This window comes from Drosophila eugracilis, unplaced genomic scaffold (genome assembly GCF_018153835.1).
Source record: "Drosophila eugracilis isolate 14026-0451.02 unplaced genomic scaffold, ASM1815383v1 contig_1104, whole genome shotgun sequence".
NCBI lineage: Eukaryota > Metazoa > Arthropoda > Insecta > Diptera > Drosophilidae > Drosophila > Drosophila eugracilis.
Genome location: NW_024571881.1, coordinates 746,415 through 769,368, shown reverse-complemented (window position 1 = coordinate 769,368; position 22,954 = coordinate 746,415). Strand labels below are relative to the sequence as shown.

The following is a 22,954-nucleotide window of genomic DNA, read 5'->3' as shown; positions in this document are numbered from 1 at the left end:
TAGAGCTGGGGAACTATCGATGAAACATTGATGGTCAGCGGAATTAATATTTTTCCCGAATTTTTCGACCGACAGTAGATAAACAAAAAAAAGGTCGCTTCCCTGGCAAATATTTTCGTGCGAGCAAAAAAAAAAAAACAAAAAAGGTCCCTTTCCTGACAAACATTTTTGTGTGAGCACAAAAAAAAAGGTGGGTTCCCGGCAAATGCCTTTTTTCTGCTGAAATAAGAAACGACTATTCGATCAAGCCACATATCAAAAGACAATACAAAATAAGTCTAATAAGTAATAATACCAAGTGTCTTATTTTATAGACAATACAAGCAATGAATGACTTCGACATAAATTTTGGCATTTGGGGAGGATTTATAATTGAAAGCGGTCCCGAATTCCAAAGGTCAATCACCGATCTATGTACGTAAAATACAGATTGAGCAGCGTGGCCAGAAAGAGTTAAAGGCGATGGATCACGAACATGAAAATAGAATGAAAGTAATGGAAATCGAAGGGGCCTTAAAACTAAAAAGCCTTGAGCTGGAAATTAAAAAAACAGAGCTGGAACTAAAGAAATTGGAATTAAAGGGAGAATAAACCAAAACCTAAAACTAATAGGAATTCCGAACTCTAAGTTAACTTTTGGAACGATTTAACATATTGTGTACATTTTAAATTAAAAAAATAAAATTGTACAAAAAAATAAACTTTTAAAACACAAACAACAAATAAGTTTAAAATTTATGGGATTTCCCGACTTAAAAAAATAGGGAAAAAAAAGTTCCAAGAACTGTCAATGCCTAGTGAGGCCAAATCGCATGAGAATATAAATGTTGATTATGTTATGATTTTAATAACTTTCAACAGTACCCCTTAAATACTTGTGTTTTTTTTTTTTTTTAGATTTTTGCAACTTTAAATTGCAAAGTGAACAATGTGTTAAATTTTGGTTCTTTCTTCAGCCCATGTAACCATTTTTTCACACATAATTTTTTGAATAGATTGGGCTATATTTACAGTAAATATATGTTGAATTTGGTCCAATTTAGTTTGGTTTATCATTATATTCTCACAAGCAATTCCAAAGTTAATACGTATGCATAATTTATAAGCTTTTGTTTTTACTGACTTCTTCGGTGCCAATAAAAAACCCTTTTAACATCAAAGCAATATTTGGTATTTGACAAATCATAAATATTGGTCAGTTTACATTTATTATAAAACATAGGCTTACAAACAAATGAATAACAATCGAAGTTAGGGTAAGAAATTTTTCAACTAAATTTTAAAATTATTTAACAAAATAACTAATCATAAATTGCTCATCGTCGCGCTTCACAATAAAATACAAAATATGGATACAAGAAATTAAGATTTTACTACATATTTGGACAAAGAATCACGCTGAAATTCCATTGAAAAGGCGCTTATTTCTATATTAATTATGTTTTAATATAATTATATTTAAATATAAATGTGGTGTTTTTTTTTTGTCTATGCAAAATACATAACTTGCTGCCAGCGTAGAGCATAAAATGTACAAATTTAAATCTTATTACACTTTATTATATGTATATTTTGAAATATTTAGCCGGCTATCACTGACAAATAACTTTGCTTTTCTTTTTTGGTTTAATTGAAGCAATAAGAAACAATTGGGGGTAGCCTCACGGCCCAAAATTTTAAAATTGTTTAACTAAATTAGTTTATAGAACCCATTTTGTCATCGTGGTAGCTTTTAAGGTAGGTTAGATAAATACTAAAGTTTAAGGTATTCCTTTCGTTAGCTTGCAGTTGTGTAGCTACACATCGTATTATAAGATTATACATCATTTAACTGCTAAAACTATTCATTTGCACTTAAACCAATAAATCGGTTTTAACGTTGACTAACATGCCACACAATCAAGTAACTCTTATCTCCTCGATTTTCGATCGTTTGATTTGGTTCCAGTTGAATACTGTTCTCCATGTCATTATCATCTGTAAAGATTCAATGGATTTTTATTAGCTCTCATAGTTCTTTAGAGCTGTACAATAATATCGTATGTAAAAGATGGTTTAGTGCTAAAATGCAAAACTACAGGTACATAGATTATACAGGGCACAATACAGCTGGGAAGTCTTTGTTTATAGGTTCTAATAAGCGTTTTAGTGAACTGTGCAAAAGTTAAATACTAATTTATACATAATTAGTTTCTGTTGCAAGTAAATTATATTAATTTAAGTAAGTAAAAGCAGATAATGTTACGAAAAATAAAACAATATTTGAAATTATAAAATAAAAATAAATACAAATTCAACTAATTAACCCTTTGGAATATTTTTCAGGTTATATGATTTACAGATAATGTTTTGGACATGGGACTCGGGTACACCAATGAATTCACTTCAGTTTGTGAGTGTTCTCTGAGGAAAGACAGGTGTCATGTGCTTAGACAGTAAAAAGTGTGCTTCAGAACCGAAAGACCGAAGGGTATTGGCATTTTGAACCGTCTTTACAGCCAAGAAACGCACTGTGTAGGAATGAAAACTTGTGCCGATTGAAACATAAAGGAAAAACATGAATTAAATAATAAAACGACTTGCGTAAACCTGCTTAGCGGTCTAGTTCAGAGTTCAGGTCACGGCAGAGAGAAATGCTGCGATTCACTTTTGGTATCCCATCCTGCTACAGATTGAACGTTCTACGGTTGGGGCAGAAATTGCACAATTAAATCGCATTGTCAAACAAAACAAAACAAGGACAGTAACAAATTAATAAAACTAAGCATTCAACTAAATAAAGAAAATTAAAAGAGCAAAGCGAAAAAACGAAAATCAAAATCAAAATGAAAAGAAATCAAAGCTTACGTATCGACTTTCCAAACTATCAAGTGCGCTGCATTATCACTAGCATCGAACTTATCATGTCCTGCAGATGGGATGGAATATGGAATGGTTATACACGGCTCAGAGCTTCGCTGCCCGATCCGTTTCATCCGGCGGACATGATGACCACTTACTTATGCGAAAATCGATGTAACCCTCGCCGCCGCACATGACCAGCATATCGGGTCGTTTGTTAGTGAAGGTTAGTCCGCCATTCAGATTCGGCTGCTGGAGCATGGGCACCGAAACGAAGAACTTAACTGCATCCCGGTGGCCGTGGAAGGAGAGTTGAGCATTAGCCATACAGCAGAGCGGCATCTGACCATGTGGATCGGCTGTCAAGGTAATCAGTTAATTTAGTACTTCCAAAAGATATAATTTACATGACTTACATGACGACTTTGGCTGCACTTCGGCAAGTGGCACTGAAATAATCACGCCATTGCTGGTGCCGATCCACAGACGATTGCAGGACACCATCAGTGCAGTGATTCGGACGAAGCTAAAGCCCAGCTTTCCGGTGCCAAGCATTTTTGACACATACGGCTCAATGTCCACGTCCTGCTTGTGCTCGAATGTGTGCGTATTATACAGCCGCAACGTGGAGTCCAGTCTACAAATTATAAAAATCCATATAGTTATAAGAACGCGAGTGAATGGTAGAAAAACATACCTGATAGATACCCAGACACCAGCTCCAGTGGCCGCCATTTGGCGCACCTGGCTCTCCTTGCGCGGATGCGCGTCCAGCGAATGCACAATGTTGAGCGATACGGGATCAACGATAAATATCTTGTTGCGGTGCGCCGCCCAAATGCGCTCGCCTGCCACACAGAGGCAACGTATCGAATGGTTGCGATCACCGAGCGTCACCAGGTGATAGCTATTCAGATCCCATTGGCCGTCTGTCTGGCGGCGAAACACGGCTAACTGAGCATTGGCCAAAGCCACAACGACCCTCGACTCTACATGAACAATCGCCAGCACAGCGTCCGGCAGGAGAACTCGGTGCAGGCACTCGTGCCACCTTCCTACGCTGCTGTGCACGTAAAGCCATCCATCTTGGGCGCCGAGCCACATAGTGGGACCCACCGAGCTCATCGATGGTTCATCGCGATCCTTAGTGTCCAGTATGGGATTCAGTGATTTGGTGGCATAAAGAAGATTGCTGCTTGTGTTATTGTTGTTGTTTGTCTGGTTACTATCCGTGGATAGTCGCTGCGGTGCTCCTGGCAGTGCCTGGCGTATCTTGATGGCCTCCACATTGCCAAGAGGCTCTTCAGCATTTACCGCCGGCAACTGCTCGTTGGACTTCTCTGTTGCTTCCTTGGCCTCCTCCTCTTCCTGTTGCTGCTTAGCATTACTGTTCTGCTCATCGTCAGACTTTGGTTTAACTCGAATAAACTCTACTTTGCCGAGTAACTCTGCACCTTCGCCCGGTCTTTGCAGCATTTCACCCGCCTTTACCACTTCCGATTGCTCCAGCAGAGCATAATCACTCTCCATTGCTCCTTGGACGGACGCAATGCAGAGTAAATGCGATGCGCAGATGGGAAAGGCATCCAGAACGGTTGCCGATTGATTGGCATCCACCACACTGACCGTACTGGCAGCATGGGTACTTGTGCAGATCCAAACGAACGAACTAAGTTGCGTCTCCGGCTCCAGCATCTCCAGGCTAACTCTTGCCATTTGCCTGTCCAACGCCTCCATGCTCTGATCCGCCGTAGGACTGGTAATTTCAGCTATTTTGAGCGTGGATTTCGGAGCATATGGTGAGTTGGCAGGTATCAGTGATTGCCCATTCTTTGTGAAGCCACCGTGCAGATTGACTCCCGCCGCACAGAACACTTTCATATGGGGAGAGGCCTCTGCCAATGGATTACAGTAAACGGGAACGGGGACACCTCCCGAATGACGGTTAGGATTCGCTTCTTGGCTGGCTTTATTTATCGGCAGACTCCAACCGTAGGCGTGCAACCGCCCATCCTCCTTTTGGACATGTGCGCGTAGCTGACGGTATTGCTCTCGCCTCCTCGCACTTATCCTCTCGGATGTACCCTCTTCGGCATAATCCTTCGGCATGATGAGGGCGTTGGCAAGACCAGCACTGGCCGGATGCACAGGTGGCTGGCCGCTGGTTAGGGCCAGGCGATTGTCCCCACCTCCACTTCCTCGGCTGGGGGATCCGTGGCTATGGGCAGGGCTTCCTCCGCCGGTGTGACGAAACATCGGCCCCCCTCCGAGACCGTCCGCAACGCGTTCCGTTGGGCGGTTGGAGGGGCTGTTTATATAGTAAGGTAAAATTATTAATACAAAGATTTCTAAAAAGCTTTTTCGTTATACTCACGTAAAAAGATTACTAAAGTACTTCCAAATGCTCTGCTTTGACTTCCTGTCCAAATTATCTACAGTACGGGAGGCTCTAAGAATTTCTGTGAGGCGCACTGCCTCCTGCAACTCCATCAAGCGTTCCTTGTACTGGTTACGCTCCATTAGCACCATGGCCATCTCTACGCGGGTGAATCTCTTGCGCTGGGCCAATGGGACATCGTTCTCCTCTTGTTCAGTGTCTAACATAGGAATAGGAAGGCCGACAATTATTATTTAAGAATCTCTAGCAAAAGCTGATAAAACTCACTTTGCTGCTTGACTTGCTCCTTAGCCTTTTTCAGCTCATCTTCAAGCTCACTGATACGCTGCCTCAACTTGGTCCGCGACTGCTGCATGGCATTGAGCTCCTCGCGAACAATTTCAACCTCTCCAGTGAGCTCATCTACTTTTACAATCAAATCGTCCTTGACAATATTGAGCGCATTTCTGTAAAGGGGTAGATAGAATGAGTTACAATTGATTTTTGCTCATTGATTCCCTTTTGGGGACATCATCAGTGACACTTACTTGGTGGCCAGCAGCTCATTGTTTTCCATGATAAGATTTTCAACCTCCTTGCCCATGCCTGAAAAGTGATTGAGAGCTTAATTATTAATCTTAAATTGCTGATGGATTTATTGACAAAACAAGATCAAAAGCGTTATGTAAAGGAAGTGGAACTGAAAGTGTTTGTTATTTGGAATATGTGGATTTCGATTAAGTGTTAACTGATAGAAGCTACAAATGAAATAAATCCAAATGTCAAATGCCATCATCCTCCACGTAATGCAACCATCTAAATACGAAGAAGAACCCAAAACCATATCAGGAAATAAATCAAATAATAATGGAGAAACTAAACTAAAACCAAATGCTATGGCAAAATCCAACTGGAGGATGTTCTAAGTCAACATAAATACCAAGGTAAAAAGAAGATTATTTTAAAGCGATGCTTGCGATTTGGGAAAACTACTTACGAGAATGAGAAAATAACTATGATTACAATAGTTGGGTGCTACTTATGAGGGTATTTTTAGAGCACTTTAGACTTACCAAAATAGTTGTCGTTAGCTTCAAAGGATCAATACAATGCAAATATAGTTGATTGTGGATTGTGTTTAGTTTTTGGAAGAGAAATTGTTTTGTTTTTTGTTTTGGTGTGGAAGGAAACGAAATGGTTTTGATTTGGGCAAGTAGAATTCGGCATAAAAGAAAGAGAAATTTCATTAGATGTATTGTTAAAATGTTTTATTTGTTGTTCTAAATTTGAAATAATTTTTTTTTTCTAATTTGCTAATGCTCTTTAGCAGGCTGACACACTTTCGAGCTCATAATTTCCAACAGATATCACAAGGGTAATGCACATACACAAAACTAGTTAAGATCCTTAAAATCTCATCTCTTTTTTTTGTAGACTTTTCAGTCGAATCTTGCATGATATTTGATGTATTTACAGGTTATATAGATGAATCCATATATGTAGGAATTATATGGTGTTTGTGGCTGAGTTTCTTGTAATTGTCTTTGCTCTTGCTGCTGTGGCTGATGGTGTTGATTGGTTGAGTGGTACCTACCTGAGGACGCATACTCCCCGGGATGAACCCAGCTGCCTATAGGGTTAAGTCACAAGGAGTTCAGTTCCAGGAGTGTGTTGCAATGTTGTGTTGTTTTGTTTTTTTTTTTAGTGCACAGGATTGCAAAACAAAAAGGAAGAAAAAGGATATTGGCATTGAGTATAGCATGTTTGAGTTGGTTTTCAGATGTCTAGGTATATGGCTGACTTTCACATTTTGCCATTCACTTAGACACATTCATTTAGCAACATTTAAGGTGCAAATAGTAGTCCCAAAACCATTTCCCGGACATCTCACCTGTGACAATCTCATTCTCTTCGCTCTCCTCATTGTCCTGGAAGGACAGCTCTTGGTAGAGATTGTTATCTGAGCGCTGCTCCTTTTTGGTGGTCGAACGACCAACTGGGATGGGGAATTTGGATTGGGTTGTTCGAAGTTTCGGTGTTTTGTTTTTGTTTAGTTGAGTTAACACAAAAATCAAAAGAAGAGAGGAAACATTAGTATGGTAAGCGGTTCAGTAGTAAGTAAAGGAATATGGTCGTCGAGACCCCTGAACATACCATTTGTGGGCACATTTGGCACAACTGGACTACTGTCTGGACTTTGGGGTGAGGTGGCCTGGTGTTGCTGCTGCAGTGCATCGGTGGCAGCTCCACGTTCCACTGTTCCCAAATTGTCCAGCTCGTTCTGCAGAGACGGCGGTCCCGAGTCATCCGACTGGCTGCCCACACTGCAAATGGTTTCGGTGTCTAACATCACGGAATTCTCCAGCGAAGCAAATCCATAGGAAACGGGTCCCGAGCTGCGAGCCACCGGATTCAATCTCGCTCGACTAACATCCATGCGATCTGAGGCGGTGCTCATTTGGGAGTGCGTCGAGCCCATCAGCATCTTAGTGCGTTCCATGTAGTCCACATGATTCTTAAACAGCTCAGTGTACCGCTCGTGAAGTTTGTTGTACTCCTAAAAGCATTTAGATTATAAACATTGGGTTAATCAAGGAAATTTGTAATACTAGAACTATAAAATTGTTAGTGCCAACCTTCTTGAGGTCCGCTTCCCTCTCCTCCAAGCGACTGGCGTGCTCTAGACTGTTTTTGTGCTTCAGCTCCAGCATCCGCACAATGCTTTCCACCGATTCTAAGCGAGTAGCCAGCTCTTTGTTCTCCTGCTCGGCCAAGTCCTCGGCTTCCAATAGCTATCAAAGCACAATTTTATTTAATTTGATTCCTTTAACATATTCTTAATTTACTTACCTTCTGTTCGGACTGTTTGCGGGCACTCTTTTCCCGCTCATACTGTGTCACCAGCTGCTCGTTGTCCTCGCGCAGCAGCTCCACCTCGACGTCCTGCTCCTGATTGATGCGATAGGAGGCATCTAGGCACTCCAGCACGTTCACCAGCAACGGCATCAGGTTCTTCACTACATCCTCGTCATAACGATTGATCATCCGCTCGAACTCCTGATAAATGCTACCAGCCAGTTGTTGGACCTGCAAGAGGATGTGCATCAGTCGATATAGCTTTGATTTTTGGCAAGTCAAAAGGGACAACAAAGTGCAATTGATTAGTAGAGTAGCAAGTAGAACAGGAAGCAACTTCAAAAAACCCTTGCAAAAGTATAATTTTTAATTTCCAAGGGTATTCAGAAGTTACCTTCGTTAAAATACAAAACAAAACACAAACGGAGAGAGGAAGAAGATATATAGGAACTCCCATTTTATGACTTAATTAAATCTTTTAACATAAGTGAGGTTTGTGGCCGCGGCTTTTATGAATGAAAATTTCTAGTAATATGATAAAAAGTCTCCAGTCATGCATTTGGTTATAAAATAAAAGTAGGAAACGTGATTATTCTCGCTAAATGATAAAACCGAGAAAGGTTAAGGTTGACGCCTTCTCAGCCTTATATTGTTAGTAAACAACTAAAAAATTGCAATAACATTGGCAAACCGTGTAATGTGGTACTTAAGAAAATGGTTAAAACAATTATATATCGTGCAGTTTTATAACAAATTGTGAATAACAACAAAAAGATTATAGGAAAATAATTAAATAGACCACAAACGAAAAATTTGGATAACTCACGATGCTGACAACCTGTTCATTCTGAAAGAGAAAGAAAAGAACAAAAACAAGGTGTAAAGGACACATAAAAAACAAAATTTTAACAAATTTTTTAAATGAAAATTTCGAAATTAAACCCATAATGTGAAAATATAAATAAGTGCATGATGAATGTGTAAAACGTGTGCAAATTATTTACGATAAATGTGTCAAAAAATAAAAACAATGAATGAATGTTAAAAAAGTATATCATAAGAAAAATCATGCTCTTCCGCTTGTTTTGGTAAATTTTTAAATTAAAAAGGAAGTTTTGTTTTGTTTTTTCATAAACATTTGGTATGATTTATATTCTGGGCTGAGCTTTTTAATTTTAATACACATAGGGTTTCATGGCATTTCCATTGCACGCCAACTCCCTTCTCTGAAAAACCCGTCATCCGCCCAAGGTTGGGCACACTTATAAGGCCAACTAGCTTCAGTATTCAAACATTTTTTGGCCATACTTGTTTCACAAATAGTTTCTACGGTCGTTAGGCCAAGAAACAAGTTTTCATCGGTGTGCTAGCAATGCTTCCCTCTTGAAATAGCTACGAACTCATTACTCAATTAACAGGTAGCTTATCAGCGATACATGTGCTCAAAGAACCAAGAATCGGGGAACCTGATGAGCTCATTTGCCAGGGGAAGGAAATAACACCTATATGAGTGTAAAAATGTGAGGGGAGAGCCCCTCTGATTTAATTTGCATACCCCGATTAAAGCTGGCGAAGCTGATAAAGTGCAAAATCAATCGGGGAATTGGGGTGAAAAATAAAAATAAACTACACTGCAGAGATGGGGGAAATCGAATAAGGAAGAGGCTACACTGGCAGGAACATGAAATTATTATTGGTTATAAAAATCGAATATACTCCTTTGAGATTGTAAAGATATGATTTTATAGGAAATTAAAATAAGGAAACCTTCTCTATTTTGTATAGTTCAATTTTCTGTTCTCTCGTACTTATTAGATCATTTCAGTAAATTAAGATATGAATCATTTGTGTTTAAAAGTTGTTAAGCATCGAAAAAAACAACTTCCCTTTTATTTTATCTACAAAAATCACTCCAGTTACTGTCAACATTTTCTGTCTCTGCATAAGATTGCGTGAGGTGGTCATAAAATTTGAGGGCCGACTGACTGACTTTATTGATTTCTGTTCCCCGGCATTTTACCCTCTTTTGCCCTTTTCTCTCTCTCTAACTCTATTTTTCTATACATTTTTACTTGAAATTTTCGCCAGTTTGAATGTCAATGACCAGAGAAGTCAGCTGATGCATAATAAACAATTGTTGGATGCGTTTTTACATAATTAAGTGTATATATAAAATGAGAGAGAAACAGCGATGAGCAAAGAAAGCATATTTCTGCGATTGTATTTCCGCTTGGGACACTTTTATAGCCTCATTATCTCGTGTGTGTGTTTCTTTGGATGATATGAGTAGGTTTAAATGTGGATGTTAAGGAGCAAAGGCCCAGGAACAGATTAAACCTACATACTGGACTTTATCAAATTTAAGGGAGTATCAGAAACGCCCGTATGAATCAGTATTAGTCAATGTTTTTGGTTATTCTTACTAAATATCCATGAGAAATGGGTGTTTCCTCATAATTATTAAATAGAAGTTAAGATAATATTGAGAATCTGGAATCTATCTTATATTTTCCATTACCAAGTAGTTTATCTTTAACTGACATATGGTGGTTCCTAAACTAGAAATGTCCCTTAGAATCGTGATATAAAGAGCTGATCTTATAGTATCCCCTTCCAAGTGATCTGGTTATTTTAACTATTTAGTCAGAACAGAAAACCAATGAACGGGGGCTTTTGTGGATGGACAATTACCTTCTCCGACATGACCATGTTGTTGTCCTCAGTTCCATAGACTGTTTCTGCCCCAGACTGTGGGCCTCCATTGTTGAGCAGGGTATCATCGTTGTCCATCATGATGAATGCCGTTTGTGTGGATCAAAAGATCTCTCTCTCTTACTTTGTGTAAAGGGTGTGGGCGGGTAGGGTGGTGCACTTGACTGCTGTTTGGGTCGTACGTCACGCGTTAACCGTTATGCAGGCAATGGCTTTTCAACCCCACCAGATCAACAACAAAGTAGGGGAAGAGAAAGACAGAGAGAGAGAGAGAGTGAGGCTCCCACACTCGCACCACACACACACTTAACTTTTCGATTATTTTTATTTATATTTATATTTTGAACAAATCTCTAGTATAGTTAAATATATTGCACTTTAGGTGCTTTCTGCGTGTCACTTTTTATTTGCGTTTTTCGTTTGCTCCCCGTCTTCCGTCTCTTTCCCGTCCATTCACAAAATTTGATTGACTAGATTTCATCGTTTTTCGCGATTATTTCTTGCTGCATTTTCGGGGAAGTAGCTCGCGAATTTCACTGCCCACGCCTATGCGGCCATCCGTTGTCTATGATTTGGCATTCAAATGAACCGTTTTTATGGATTTTCACAGCATTTTTGCAATAAATATTGGAACACTTTGCAGCGCAGCGACGAATGTGTGGGTGTAAGTGTGACCGTGAGTCTTGCGAAGCCAAAATATCAAAATACGATATTTTATTTTACGATGTTTGTGAACCATTCACAATTTTTATCGCAATACGGTCATCGATAGTGAGAGTTAGTATTTATTGCTTTGCACGGTCACATTGCTCCAACGTCACGCCGTCCAGTGGATGTTGTTGTTTTTAATAATTTCGCCTGGATTTTCATTAATTCAACCTTAAAAATGGTTTTTGTGAAGAATTGGGAAGATTTCGAGATTGCTGCCGAAAATATGTACATGGCGAATCCCCAGAACTGTCGATATACAATGAAATACGTACACTCCAAGGGCCACATACTGCTAAAAATGACGGACAATGTAAAGGTTTGGTCGCAAATTTTTGTTATCACCAAAGAAACACATTTTTCAATTATAATTATTTTACAACTCTATAGTGTGTGCAGTACAAAGCGGAAAATATGCCGGATCTGAAAAAAATCGAGAAGATCACTAGTAATCTGGTGGGGCACATGGCCTCCAAGGAATAAAACCCAAGAAAAACGCAAACTTTTGGCCACGGCGGCACTTCTGACTCGAAGCAACAACAAAAACATAGCACACAGAGACACTATAATATGTAAATTAGGCACAATTGTTGTTGTTTCATCGGGTCAGGTGTGTGCGTGTGTGTGTGCCATTAATACCCGCAACTGAATTTAGTTTTTAAGCACCATAAAAAAACTGTCCAGTTTCTAATGTGGAGATCAGAGTAGCTGCTTTTAGCCTGCTTTTAAACGACATTTCATAAATGTCTGCTCTGTACACGTTACGAATGATCTGCGGATGGATAATAAAATCGTCCTTTCAAGGGTCGTAATACATACCATCTGCGGACGGCGGTGGTGCAAAATGTTTTTCATAAAGTTAACCATACGATTTTGTATTTATTGTAAAAGTCAATGGGTCGTACACATTTCCATGAAATGATTAGATGTGAAATAAATCAAGGGAATAATGTAGAACACAACGAACCAATGGAATCAAGTGATGTTTTTTGTGGAAAGTGGGTATTTAATATTTAAACAACTTTTCTTATTCATAATTTAAAGTTATCATCTTAACTAAACTGACATATTTATAAGGAATTCTTTCCTCCGAATGAGATAAGAAATAGTTTTTTCGGAGCATATCAAAGGAATTTATTTAAAAATTCCAAACTGAAGGAAAGAAGAGGGAGTAGTTGTCATTTAGAGAGGTTTTCCGAAGAACTCTTAATTGCCTAACCATTAAAGCGATTAAACAGCCCGAGTAAACAGTTAACAAGCCACCTGAAAGCAGCAGGAGGAACAGAACAGAAGAACCCCTGATGGGAACTGGAAATGGAAATGGACAGCGGAATGGGATGCTGGCTCACTTAATAATCCGAGAGCAAATATTGATTATTTGCATGTGAGGCACTCGAGTTTATTTGCCGCAGGAGATTGACAGCAGCCCGCCGCGAAAGATTGATGGAACCGATGGGCAATGGATGATGGATACCGGATTGGACATTGGGACATTGGTACATTGGTATACTGGGATATCGGTAGCTCGAAAGGTGTTTGTCCAGAATGCAGAATGCACTCCGTTTGCGTTTGGATTTACCTGTTGAACGGGGAGGCAACTCAGTAGCCACTTTGGATTAAGACGAAGCGTTTGCTTGACCCACAGAGATCCGCTCGAGCGGACCTTTTGATCAGCCCTCCGGCCCTACAGTTACAGCTCATGCGGACTCAACTCACTTGGTCATTCGATTGAAGAAACCGTCAGTTTCCGGCAGCTATATAGTTGGCTTAACGACAAGCTCATTTGGCTTCTGTTTGATGGTTGATGGTGATGGCGTTGGCTGGTGGAGATCGATGGAGATCCTCCGTCCAACCCATCGGATGTTTGTGTTTGCCCGGTTTGGTGCTTTTTGAATATGCCTCTCTGTCTTGGTTGGGCTTTGTTTGCCTTGCGCATTGCAGTGCAATCACAATCACTTTAGGCGGCTCAGCTTCAACGCTTCGAAATTTCTGAGGAACGGGTCTTAAAATTAGATGAATTTTCTAATTCATATCTACCAAGACCAAAGTAAAAATTTTAAAGAGTTAAAGATCTTCTTTTTACATTTCTCTAAGGTTCCACTGTGCAGGCCAATAAAAACACAATAAATTTTATTGGGACCCCAACAAAATGCAGTTATCAAAATCAACAAATCAAAAGACAGAAAATACAACAAGCAATCTGTAAGACTTTCATATATATTCCCTGATCATGTATATATATAGTGGAAAACCATACATATTATATATATATATATATATATATATGGAGGGACGATTATATGGGGCTACTGGTGTTGGAAAATGAGGGTCGTAAAAAAAAGCATAGCCGCAGGAACGGTGGCAATAATTTCGATCTTTACAAGACGATAAAGCTCATGGTTTAATTAGGCCCCAGCGATTCCTAACAGCACCCCACCCCCGCACACCCTTCTCAAACTGTTTGCGATAAACTTGACAAATAACATAAATACTTTTTATTGTGGGTGGTTGGGATGTGTGGGGTGGTGGTTGAGTGCGGGTCTGATTGGGAGGGGAGAGAGTGTCTCCAATCGTAAGGCCTTCTCAAATACTAGACCTACTAGTATTACGCGGACCATGGCGGTACGTGCTTTTTACGACACCCACTGTGGCGTCAATTATAAAGATATTTAAGTACAGTTAGCATGCAATTAGACGGCGCAAAGTTGACTCTATCGCCATGGTCAGACTGTCATACAAATCCCACTGATTTAATATATATAGTCTTATATGGTATCGGAAACCGCAGGCCATATAACTAAGTCCAACTGATTGCCATAACTAGTTGGTCATATGACAATTAGTTGTAAATTAAGACCACCGATTTTTTACACAATCTCAGACCAGCGCATGTTGAGGATTTTCGAAAAAGAATGAAAAACAATATAGATATGGTTACCCTTTAAGAAGCCATATTATTTGTTAAAGTTAGTCATTATTAATCTATTTTAAAAATAAGTTTATCGTTCTTTAGTAATTATCTATACTTTTTTAGCAAATTCCCTTTGATATTAGTCACAGATTTCAATCGCCGCTTGTTATAACTCGGTCAATAGCTTCAGTCAATATAAAACTCATTAAAGGCAGGCATCATTGTCTCAGACCACTTCTACCAAACCATCACACTCATTTCCCCCCCTTTTTGGCCCATCACCTACCACGACTACAAAGCAAAATTGAAATGCAAACCGACTAAAAGCCCCGGGGCGGTGCTACTTGCCACCCCTCGCCAACGCCTCCCTCTATTGACTCAAAACGGTAGCCGCTCAACAGTGGCTAATGGTCATAATTAAACGTGGCTTATTTGCATAAATCAAGTGGTGAGTTATGTTCACCTGGGCAGCGCTAAGGTGAGTGGTAATGGAGGCTTTAAAGGTGTTGCAGGTGAAGGGAAAACGCTTTGCACGACTCCAAAAGAAGCCGCTTCCTCTTGGCCATTTCCCCTTTTCGACTCCATTTTGTTTGATATACCCTTCTAAGAGGTAACTTAGTTTGGTTGGGATTAGGAAGTTAGGAATCATGAAAAGTCAAAGTAGTAACTTATTTTTCCTCACACACCTATGAAACCTTTTTCTGACGAACTTACCATTCATAATTACACTCATGATTTCACTATCAATTAAACAATATTTTCTTAGTAAATTTATCTTTAGGCATTATAAAACATGAGTTGTCCAAACCGGAAGAACTTAACCTACGTCAATGGGTCTGGTAATTTGAAATGTATCATAATCATAATCATCAAGAGGCCACAATCAATTTGAAGGGGTGACAACATGTCTATAAGGAACAGAAAGTATAACTAATATCAGTTTCATTATAATTGAATCACAAAAAGTTAACCAGAAATTTCGCAATACCCGGATCGATGACAAAATATGAGTTACGGAAGCAATTGGCCACTCAAGTTTTTGGTGCCCAGAGATTTGTCATAGGCCCTCTCCTCATCAACTATACTCATATAGTACCTATATCTCTACCGATTTCGATTCGGACTTATCAGGGTGAACAAATCAAATAAATAGCAAAGGGGAGCGCAAGAGAGAGACCGATTTCAAAATCGTTGATAAATGGCAATTGTTATTACTAATATACGATGGGCTTGGTAATGGCTTATTTATAAGGTTCGGTGGTAGCGGGTTCTGCTTTTGGCCTGGTAAATCAACGTCTATGATTAGAGCTTAATACATCTTGATAAGGTCGCCATAAAAAGGAGGTTGTGTTCTAAAAATTTTGATAAATCAAAAATACCACTGCCTCGTCTTATGGCTCCAACGCACTTGGCAACTCTCCGATTAATCCCCCCATATAATTGATTGCCCAGCTAATCGAGAGATTTGCTCGGTTCAAGAGCCAATTTCCGTGACTCCCGGCGGGTCAGGTTAAACGCGGTTTAAAACGCACTCGAAACGCGTGCAATACACGTTTTTCAGTTTTCCTTCGTAAATTAATTAAACTGATTAGCTAGCTGATCGTAAGGTATGTATGTGTTGTTCGATGAGCAATTTCCTTTGACTTGGGGCGAAAGTTATCATAATAATAAGAAAGGAATAACGATTAGGAAGCAGGATATCTTCTCTTTAACCCTTCAAAGTTATATACTTAAAACCCTCCTTTAAGGATTTGGCGCGTTTTAAATCGCGCTGGAAACTTACTCCACTCGCACCTTCGCGACTCCTCCGCAAAGTTCAAATCTCCGGCGTCTCTTTAACCGCATCTGTGTTTACCCATTAGCGTTTTTCGGGCTGGCAGCTTAAAATGTTTACCCGGCTCGCCGACGACGAAGACGCTGATGATGATTTTTAGAGGGCGGAGGGGGGCAGCTCAGGGAGTGGAATCCAAGGTATACAATTGTCGTCTGATTTTTTTTTTTTTTTTTTGGGAATTTTTGTTTGCTTTTGAATTATTTCGTTTTTGGCGAATGTTAAATACGCAATGCGTAAGTAAGGTAGTCGAGAGCAATGAGAGAGGGGTGTGGCAGACATTTGAAAGCTAGATGGCGCCATCATAAATTCATTGAAATTCCCTTTTAATGGAGATTAATACGTATGAGAGCAGCATGGTCGTTCGTCCCTGAGGCGCCTCTCGCGATTTATTGACATTGCTAAATGTTTTTGAAAAACTTTTTGATATTTGCTTAGTTTTCATTTTATTATTATTTGCCATTTGTCTATGACAAAAGCGGCTAATTAAGAACGTGGGAATGTCTAAGGGTAGGCGAGGTTCATCGAGGAGTACGTGACATTTTGGGATGAGTGTGGTGATTGGGGATTGATGGGGGATTTTTGCCATCAAGAGTTAGATTATCACTTAAAACAATAGCTTTGGGCAAGGAAAAGTTTTAGTTTTCTGGAAATTTTCTGGAAAACAAATATTTTAAAAATATTCAATATTTCTCAACCTTATTAAAGTTATATAGAAACCTAAACTACACACGATGCTTGGGTTTAATGTTACCCTGAAATAGAGCAGATAAAGAAGATATTTAGTAACCATCGATTAAGTCTGATTATGAAGTAAAAGTTAAACTAAATAGTTGCTATTCTATTCAAGAGGTCCCAGTTCCGAAATCCGAAATTTCCATCAGACGGTCTCAAGTTTGGCATTCTATTGCTCCAATCACACCTCTCCAGATTAACCCAACCCTTGCTCTGACGCATTAGAATAAAATTTACAATTGGCAGGCGGTTTTGGGTTCGTTGGAAATGATTTACAACCCTCGAAGAGAGAGAAAGAACCTTTGCCCGCTTGAGCTGTCATCTGGTTTGGTATTATTATTTTTCTTTTGATTACCACAAATCAACCAGACCGAATAAAACGATTAGAGGAGAGTAAAAGAGTCTAAAGAACGTTGGAGAGAGGGGAAACGTTAGAAAGAAAGAGACGTTTATGGGCAAATCAATCAATTTCAATGCAATTTCAATTAGGCCAAGATAAGCGGCAAGGGGCAGGCGGCCAATCCAATCAAATGGCCTATCAGCTCGAATCTCTCTGTGTGTATATATGTGTGTGTGTGTGTGTCTGTGTGAGTGTTCAATAAACAATTTTAATATTTTTTAATTATGAAAACAAGTTGATTATATAAATTAAATCGCTGCCGCGTTTAGCGATTAGATTAGCACACTTCGTTTGAACTTAAAATTCTTAACTTTTCGAGTGATGTGACGACCATTTAAGCGGCTTTAAACAAATTTTTATAATTTTTCCATCTTCATAAATATCAAGGGAACCTAAATAAAGTGGGGGGGTGGGGGGTGTTCAGTTGGGCTGATAAGGGATTTTGAATTAATTGAAAATTGATTATTAGCGCTATATGGAGTGAGGTGATAAGAAAGCCAGAAATGGAAGCCATCTGAGAGATAAGCGATTCCTTTTATTTTCTTTCACTCTTTCATAATTGAAAATTAATCCATCATAATAGACGTCAGCGCAGAAATTAAAAACTGACATTTGAAGGGTCTCTCAAAAGGGTCTTTAAAAAATATACCCAAAAAAAAAAAAGAGAACAAATAAAATATGAAATGATAAGCGGAGATAGTAGATTTATGTGGCGGCAAACAAGAAGACCAAGAAAAGGTAAAGTAAATAGGCCGAAAAAAAAACAACAATATTTTTTATATACAAATGAATTGATATCATAAGCAGGATATTTCTATATATATAGCTCAGCAGGGCCATATCATTATCTGGCAATTGAATGCACTTATGCAAACAATTACAAACTGCCAGGCAAATAGGACTGCCGTGTATTTGTATCTGTATCTCGACGTGAGTATCTGATCAAATACGGAGTACAAATCAAAATGCGATTTTCGTGCGTCCTTCTTATCGGAAAGTGCACGTTTACCTTTCGCTTCCAATCGTCTGGCGCTTCCATCGATATATGTTTATACATATATATATATCAGGAAGTACTCCTGGTAGAGGTTAAAAAACTCCGATGTCGCAACGGCAGCTAAATGTATCTCAACTGTGTGCAAACACAGTGCCACACATTCCACACACTCGCCTCACCTCAACTCTCGACTTGGTTTTGGTTTTCGGTTTTGGCTTGGGTTTTTCGGTCTGCAACGGCTTGGAAATTTGTTTGCGCTGTGGCTAATGAGCCAGTCCAATGCAGATACAGAAGCTATATATATATATATAAACACCGATATAGATATCGCGGTTCTTGCATTTATGTGGCTTTAAGATTGAGTGAGTTTTAAGATAAAGTTGGCAACCTGGAAAATCGGAAATATTTTAAAATATCTAATCGGTAAAAGTTTGATTTTTATTGAGATCATTTTTTAATAATAATTATTGATCTAAAAGGTTAGAATATTCAGGATTTTTATAAACTTTAGTGCAACTTCATAGGCCTTATGGATTATTTTCCCAAAAAGCCAACCAAAAATTGTAAGACACTAAAAATGTTTCACCCTTTAAGCCACAAGTTCTTTAAGTTTCACCTCCACTATCAACTTGATTTATGACCTCCGAAAACCGTTTATTATTATCAAAAAGCCCTATAACAGGAATGCCAATATTTACGCAGCGGAAACAAAAAATATCTCGAGCCCAGGGCCTAATCAAAATAATAATTTGCAATCGTTCAGTAAACAATTTCCTTTCTAAGCCCCACACCAAGGATTATCTGGGCCCCGTATTATCTCCTTAATGATTCCCATAATTCTTACATTTTATATATACCAATTAAAAATAATAAAAAAAAAACAAAGCAGAAAGGGAAAAACAAAATTGCGTTTATCAGTTTTTAATAAGTTTGCTACGCTGGCGTTGGCCAATAACAAAAGCAAATCAATTCCCGCACTTAATGAAAAAAACACAACTCAATTATAAACTTTATCAGCGGTAAACGGAGGGCGGAGTTTGTGGGCGGGGTTATTCTCTGCATTTTCGCATACATTTAAAAGTTATTTTCTCAATGCGGAAAATCAATTAAAATTGTGTGTCAATAAATGAAATTAACTTTATTATCGGCATATTATTAAATATTTATTTGATTTCGCGGGAGGCTTCTTTTTGGTTTTGCACTTTGGTTGATTTCTAATGGAAATTTAAAAATTAAAATATATAATTTAAAGAATAAAGGAAAGCTTAAGTTCCTAAGTAAGTAATGTTAATTATCATATTTTAACTTTTTTAGATAAAAATATGAATTTTAAAACGTTTTCTTAGCCATTTAAGTTTACAAAAAGGTTTTCTACTTAACTTCAGAGAAGAGAGAACTTCATAACTTTATTAATATTTATTCCCTCACAGCCTCAAACATTGGTTAATTGATTAAGAAATCCCCTTTTAATCATCAAAAAACAAGCATATTAATTGACCTCCTTAGAGACTGTTGCAACCATTTGGTAATCATTAGGGTCAGACCAGGCTGATCCGCCTCAGTTTGCTTAAAACATTGCAGAAAACGAGATAAAATACGAAGAGGAAACCAAGAGCTGTTGGTGAATGGATAAAAAGAAAAAAAAAATGCAAATAATAAATACCAAAGTGCAGTAATAATTTGCATTCACTCGTATAGTGAACTCTCTGTGACCACAGCTCTGTCAACACAATGAGCCAATCGGAATGGCAGGCACTTTGTAGATACAACCGAACGAAGTATCTGGTGTGTATCTTTGTAGCTGCTGCAATGTAAAAATTATTTATTGATAACGCAATTTAATGCCAATTATTTGCACATCAATATTTGCTCAATTATCAATTGCAATTCAGTTGGGTGTGTTTCGGGTTTTTGTTTTTTTGTGATTAATGAGCAAGCTGGGTTGATGGAAGGGTTATAGGTTGCTGGTTTGCTTCAAATTTGGTTTTGTGGTTATTGTTTTAAAATGATTTTTAAAGGTTTCCCCCTCCTAACAATCCTAATAATAACCAAACGCAAGTGTCAAAGTCAACTCAATCAAGCGACCCTTTCACAACCCACTTTTATGCCAACCTTGCAAGCTCTGTTTACTTAGCTAACTAAGGCTCTGGAAAATCTGTTGAAATTTTCCTGGCATTATTGTTCACTTATCGGCTGAATTAACACGACAGCAAAAAGGGCGAAATCACAGGTTCAGGAAAAGGGATTACTCGTCTCTTTCATCCTCTGTGCAGCCCTCTCTTTCAGTCATGTGTGTGCCGCTGACCACATTGGCTAAATTGCAGCAACATATGTGACGATTTATTTTTATTGGTGATTTCTATTATTGATATTTGCTGGCAAACTGGCAAATTTAACGCCTGATTAGCCTAATATGCTAGAAAATTCATCAGCGATCAAGAGCAGAATTTATGAAGGGTGAAATTGTAGTGATTTTTGATTTTTAAGTAGGGTTTACTGATGGGTTTTTCTTTTAAAAGGGTTGGAAATGTAATAAGTATTGCTTGCTCTTTTTGTAATAATTCAAAAAAGTAAGTTTTTAGTTTATAAAATATAATATTAATCTTAATAATAGCCATAACACTACGATACCCTGAACCCTAAACTTTACTGCACTATCTTCGACGTCAATAAACCAACTGCCACATGGACAGGTCTTATTTTCCATAACCGAAGACCAAGTAGTACGAGTGCATCCATAACAATGATTAACAGAATCCACATTTGAATCAATTCTCTGCAACTTTTGACATCCCATTTCTGGTGACCAAAAACAACAATAACCCATAATTGGCCCTGGAAAATGGAAAACTGCTTATAGTTTTATAAATTTATAAATAAACTTACTTTCTCCTTTGAAACCCATTCCAGATAGCAGGCAAGCCTTAAGAAATTCTGGTGTTTCGGTGGAATTTGAATTTGGAACCAACTTTCGGGCATCTAGTTCGAATTCACAACTCCATCCAGTGGTTTCGATGGAACATTCTCTGTTTATTTTCGAACAATTCGAACATTGCATACGATTATAGAAACTTCCGGCAGTGTTACTCAAAGTTGTTAATAGCCAAAGGGATTTGAGCATTTTCGAAATTGGAATTTGGATTTTGTGGTTACTTTTTCTAGACTTACTGGGGTCTAAGTTTAATATATTATCAATTTTTGTAGCTTAATTACAGCTTAAAAACTTCTGCTTTGTTATTTAAACTCTAATTGCATATTTGTGTAAGCATTTTCGTAAAATCAAAACCAAATCAGGCAAACAAAGCTAACAGCCAGAACAGAATGGAAGCTAAAACCGAAGCCCAATCCGAATACCTCATACTCCCTGACCATGTAAATTTCCCCCTCAATACCATCTCCTTTCCCTACTTTTCTCTACCCATATTTGTGTTGTTATATAAAATAAACTATTCCGGAATAACACAAATCATACAGAGACATACAGAACAAACGAGCGTGGACCGTTGCCAGGTCATGTTCCGAAGTTTCCCCCCCTAGAAGAACCACCCATAAATGTTAGTTAAATGCACGTGGATGAGTAGATAAATATCGTATAATGAAAATAAAATAAGAACCAGATAGAAACTTTGTAGATTTGTGGGGAGGGGAAAGGGGAGAAGCAAAAGAAACAACAGCAATCAGTCGTCATTGCAGACATCGCACTAATTTTGAGTTAGTTTTTGGGAAAACATTTTCAGCTTGAGTTTGGGGGAAAACAGGGAGTGGGTTTCCATTTTTGTACGTGGTCAAAGAAAATACACTTTGGCACGTTTCTTGTTAGCGAACAGTTTGCCCTTAACTCTTTTTCCTGTCTGGACATTGCATTATTATATATATAGTATATATAAGAGAAAAGCTTCTCTGTTTGGGTTCTGGGCTGTGGACATTTCTACTTTCTTGTCTTTGTGCCAGCTGCCTAGGTCTCTGTTTGCTTTGGCAATGGATAAAGGTTTAAAATTAGAAAAGGGTTAACTACTTTTAAGTAAGTTTATAAGATAATATCATTTATTAAAGATCAGATTACTTAATTTAAGGTTTTTGTACTTAAATATTAAAGCCAGAAAATCTTTATTTTACTAGCTAGTTAAGCATCAAGTTAACTTATGTTAATGTATTACTTAGATTTCTGTTCGATTTGATGTCCTTTGCTTCCGTTGTCAATCCATTTACAACCGTTTGCCTCCTGCCACTTGGCAGCCATTCATGTCCACTTAGCAATCCATCAAGAGGACATTAAAATCTTCTCATCTGGCTGAGTCGTGGGTCGTAAAGAGAATGCATTATACGAGCATTACGGCGGTGGCATTAAACAGTCAACCAAGTTATAAAAATCCAATAAATGTTATCGAGATTATCGATTTCATGGTATGACTGGCTTAAAGCTGAGTTTCCCGCTAAAAGAGAGTGTCGTCAAGTGGCTTAATTGCTGGCCTAATCATCAGCCAGACTTCCTATAACCTATTGGCCCTTCCGCCCACTATCCCTTGCGGATCTATTAAGAACGTCCTTCTCCTCTCCCCCACTCAAGTTCATTATGAAGATTCTTT

At 38.4% G+C, this 22,954-nt stretch overlaps 3 protein-coding genes across 13 annotated transcripts; 1 reads left to right on the top strand and 2 right to left on the bottom strand.

Annotated features, from left to right (window-relative positions):
- Positions 1-1,189: 1,189 nt before the first annotated feature.
- LOC108109864 (JNK-interacting protein 3) lies at positions 1,190-11,467 on the bottom strand. 11 transcript variants are annotated; one of them, XR_001772536.1, is made up of 17 exons: positions 10,766-11,467; positions 8,901-8,921; positions 8,069-8,305; positions 7,855-8,010; positions 7,373-7,775; positions 7,110-7,214; positions 6,813-6,848; positions 6,292-6,309; positions 5,767-5,824; positions 5,507-5,685; positions 5,216-5,438; positions 3,539-5,149; positions 3,258-3,478; positions 3,000-3,200; positions 2,848-2,908; positions 2,590-2,681; positions 1,872-1,977 (listed from the first exon to the last, which is right to left on the bottom strand). XR_001772536.1 is itself a non-coding variant. In XM_017218652.1 (16 exons), the coding sequence occupies exons 1-16, from the start codon at positions 10,865-10,867 to the stop codon at positions 1,974-1,976; spliced, it is 3,636 nt and encodes a 1,211-aa protein (XP_017074141.1). In that variant the 5' UTR covers positions 10,868-11,467; the 3' UTR covers positions 1,867-1,973. The 11 variants fall into 11 exon arrangements, 8 of the variants coding, with proteins under 8 accessions (XP_017074138.1, XP_017074139.1, XP_017074140.1 ...); XM_017218652.1 differs by lacking the exon at positions 2,590-2,681 and having other exon boundaries at positions 1,867-1,977; XR_001772537.1 differs by lacking the exon at positions 8,901-8,921.
- A 107-nt stretch (positions 11,468-11,574) lies between these two features.
- Positions 11,575-12,469, top strand: LOC108109772 (signal recognition particle 9 kDa protein). Its single transcript, XM_017218446.2, has 2 exons — positions 11,575-11,813; positions 11,885-12,469. Exons 1-2 carry the CDS (start codon positions 11,673-11,675, stop codon positions 11,975-11,977), a joined length of 234 nt encoding a protein of 77 aa, XP_017073935.1. The 5' UTR covers positions 11,575-11,672; the 3' UTR covers positions 11,978-12,469.
- An 8,395-nt stretch (positions 12,470-20,864) lies between these two features.
- Positions 20,865-21,546, bottom strand: LOC108109786. The gene is made up of 2 exons (XM_017218465.1): positions 21,255-21,546; positions 20,865-21,203 (listed from the first exon to the last, which is right to left on the bottom strand). The coding sequence occupies exons 1-2, from the start codon at positions 21,487-21,489 to the stop codon at positions 20,947-20,949; spliced, it is 492 nt and encodes a 163-aa protein (XP_017073954.1). The 5' UTR covers positions 21,490-21,546; the 3' UTR covers positions 20,865-20,946.
- Positions 21,547-22,954: the final 1,408 nt, after the last annotated feature.